General features: G+C 39.6%; 1 protein-coding gene across 3 annotated transcripts in view; it reads left to right on the top strand.

The window, feature by feature from the left end:
* The window catches only part of LOC122880953 (zinc finger containing ubiquitin peptidase 1), a 48,932-nt gene that overhangs the window by 39,514 nt on the left and 6,918 nt on the right, over positions 1-2,500 (top strand). For all 3 annotated transcript variants that reach the window (XM_044206523.1, XM_044206522.1, XM_044206524.1), the window contains 2 exons: positions 940-1,105; positions 2,248-2,408. In XM_044206523.1, coding sequence (XP_044062458.1) covers positions 940-1,105; positions 2,248-2,408 — 327 coding nt within the window. The remainder of the gene's footprint in view (positions 1-939; positions 1,106-2,247; positions 2,409-2,500) is intronic.

The raw sequence follows: 2,500 nt of genomic DNA, 5'->3' as shown, positions 1-2,500 counted from the left end.
GCTATGGAGAAGAAAGCAGTCAGAGGCGTGAATCAGAACTGTAGCAAATTCAAAACGCTTTATTGTTGCATTTGGGAACCAAACACTGTGCCGTAGTTGCCGAACTCATCCAAAAGAGCCAGAAACCGAAAGTGAATTCATTTAAGCTGCAGATTGTATCATTAGTTTTTAAAAGTATAATGTTCTAATGTCCACAGAGAACAGAACAGTACCAATTTTCTGTCGTATGTGATTCACTGTTGAATTACTGTTGATATTATTTGTAGAAATCTGTAGAAAACTGTGTATTTAGTACTTCTATTCCTGTGTGCACTGACGTGGAGATACAGTATAAATATAGCTAGTTAGACAACTGTCCGGTAGTTCATGTAGCTTGGGGCATGTCTATGATGACAACCATGTTATTTAGTTTTATTTTATTACTTTATTTCACAGGGACAGTGCATATTAATAACATTTCTGAAAATATGCCAGAGTTAGCCAGAAAGGCTAATTTACTCAAAGCACATCACATCTTGTCCTTGTTCTGCGTTCAGGTCTGGTGACACTATTGTTGTTGTAGAGATCAGGATCTCTCCCTGTTCTTCAGTAGTTTTCCTCCTGAAGGATTGTTGAGAGTGGGTGCAAAACGACAGCAAGACTTGTCATTTTGATTACTGAAACACTTTCTGCTATCAAGCTCGAATGTAGCTGTACTGGAACTATCTCAGCGTGACATCACATCACCCACAGTTGCCAAGTTGGCCATGTATAATAATAGAAATGTATAATACAAATAATAGAAATTCACCACTAGAAAAGCATGGAATATCAAGGTCCAAGAAAATGTCAAAAAACAGACTGATCACATGATAAACTGAGAAGTGAGCTAAGATGACAGATAACTACACCTGTACAAATTTCAGTTCTTTCCATTTACTTGACGCTCTCCTCCTTCAGAGAAGGCAGTGCCTAGTATCCCTCAGGTGCAGAGTATGATTGAGGAGGCTTGGAAAGAAGGACTGGATGCACAAGGTGCATCCCACTTCAACCAGCGGCTGCAGGGAACACGAGCCTGGATCGGAGCCACAGAGATATTCACCCTCCTAACCTCTATGGGAATCAGGTGAGCACTACACAATCAGGTGACTACTGTCTAATTAGTGTGCTAAAGCACACAACCTCAGGCTGCATCTTGTATCAAAAGAGTCAGGCATTAAGAATCAATGACATCCCTGCCTTTTGCTGCCACATTGCTACATTTCTTGCTGCCTAACCTCCACCAATTTTGGATCAGTGGAATAGTGTGAAACTGTCTGCAAGAATGTGTTGCATCATCCCCATGCTTGTACGCGTGCATGTGCGTCGAGTATACAAACAAAAAGGGGACCCACTCTTTAAAATATTGCACCATAGTGCCACTAGTGGTCAAAAACCCCACAGGTTACCTATAAAAAAATGTAATAAAATGTAAATGTAATAAGTCATTTATGACAAATGTCCATCATAAATCACAATTAGAGCTACTTACAGCCAAAAAAACCCAATGTATTAAATTTATCTGCAACTATTTTGATATTCGATTTGATAATTATTACAGTCATATTGTTGCAGTCATTTTTCAAGCCAAATATTTGGTATTTACAGCTTCTTAAATGTGAGTATTTGCTGCATTTCTCTTTCACTATTTTTCACTATTTTTTGACATTGGTCATAGACTAAACAATTAATCGGTTAATTGAGAAAAGAATTGGCAGCATAATCGCTTATGAAAATAATCGTTAGTTGCAGCCCTACTTAAGACCATAGTTGTGGTTCTGCTCAGTTCTGAGTTTGACACCAGTATACCCTTTTGTATTCCCTGCAAATTTGTCATTTTGTTCACTCTGTACAAACTAAATTGACACACAAATTATATATGGCCGTTTAGCAAGTAATCCAGGTGGATTTTTACATAAAACACTCTTACCTTAGCCATTTGGGAGCAAACAAACTTGAAAAGGAAGCAGTAGCACATTAGATGTGCTTATCAGATGTGCTTATCCTTCTAATCTCTCAACTGAGGTTACCAGATTTGCTGCATCCTTTGCATATCTCAGTGATTAAGTTGCTGAGTGAAATGTTTTCACAAGTGACAGGAATATTGGCCAAAACTAAGAAATCAGACACAAATAAACCCTGGAAATTTTCTTTACGGACATTCAGTAACAGCTTCATGAAGCTGGACTCAGTAACACAAAGTAACTCTTGTACTGTATGTGTTTTAAGTGCCCGCATCATCGACTTCCACCAATCGACGGGCCTAGGTGACACCCACCCTTTGCTGTTTGACTGGGTGAAGCAGTACTTCTGTCAGTCCAGCAGGAGCAACAGACTGCCCCCCAGACTCATCCACACCTCCCTGCCCCCGCTTTACCTGCAGCACCAAGGTACACAGCAACACTACCTACCATATTGCTTCATCACACACTATATAGCTGTACAGGATACAGCATAAACCTCAGAAGACAGTCCAGTCTTA

Source organism: Siniperca chuatsi, linkage group LG9, assembly GCF_020085105.1.
Source record: "Siniperca chuatsi isolate FFG_IHB_CAS linkage group LG9, ASM2008510v1, whole genome shotgun sequence".
NCBI lineage: Eukaryota > Metazoa > Chordata > Actinopteri > Centrarchiformes > Sinipercidae > Siniperca > Siniperca chuatsi.
The sequence above is the reverse complement of the archived record's forward strand: the minus strand, read 5'-3'. Positions and strand labels throughout refer to the sequence as shown.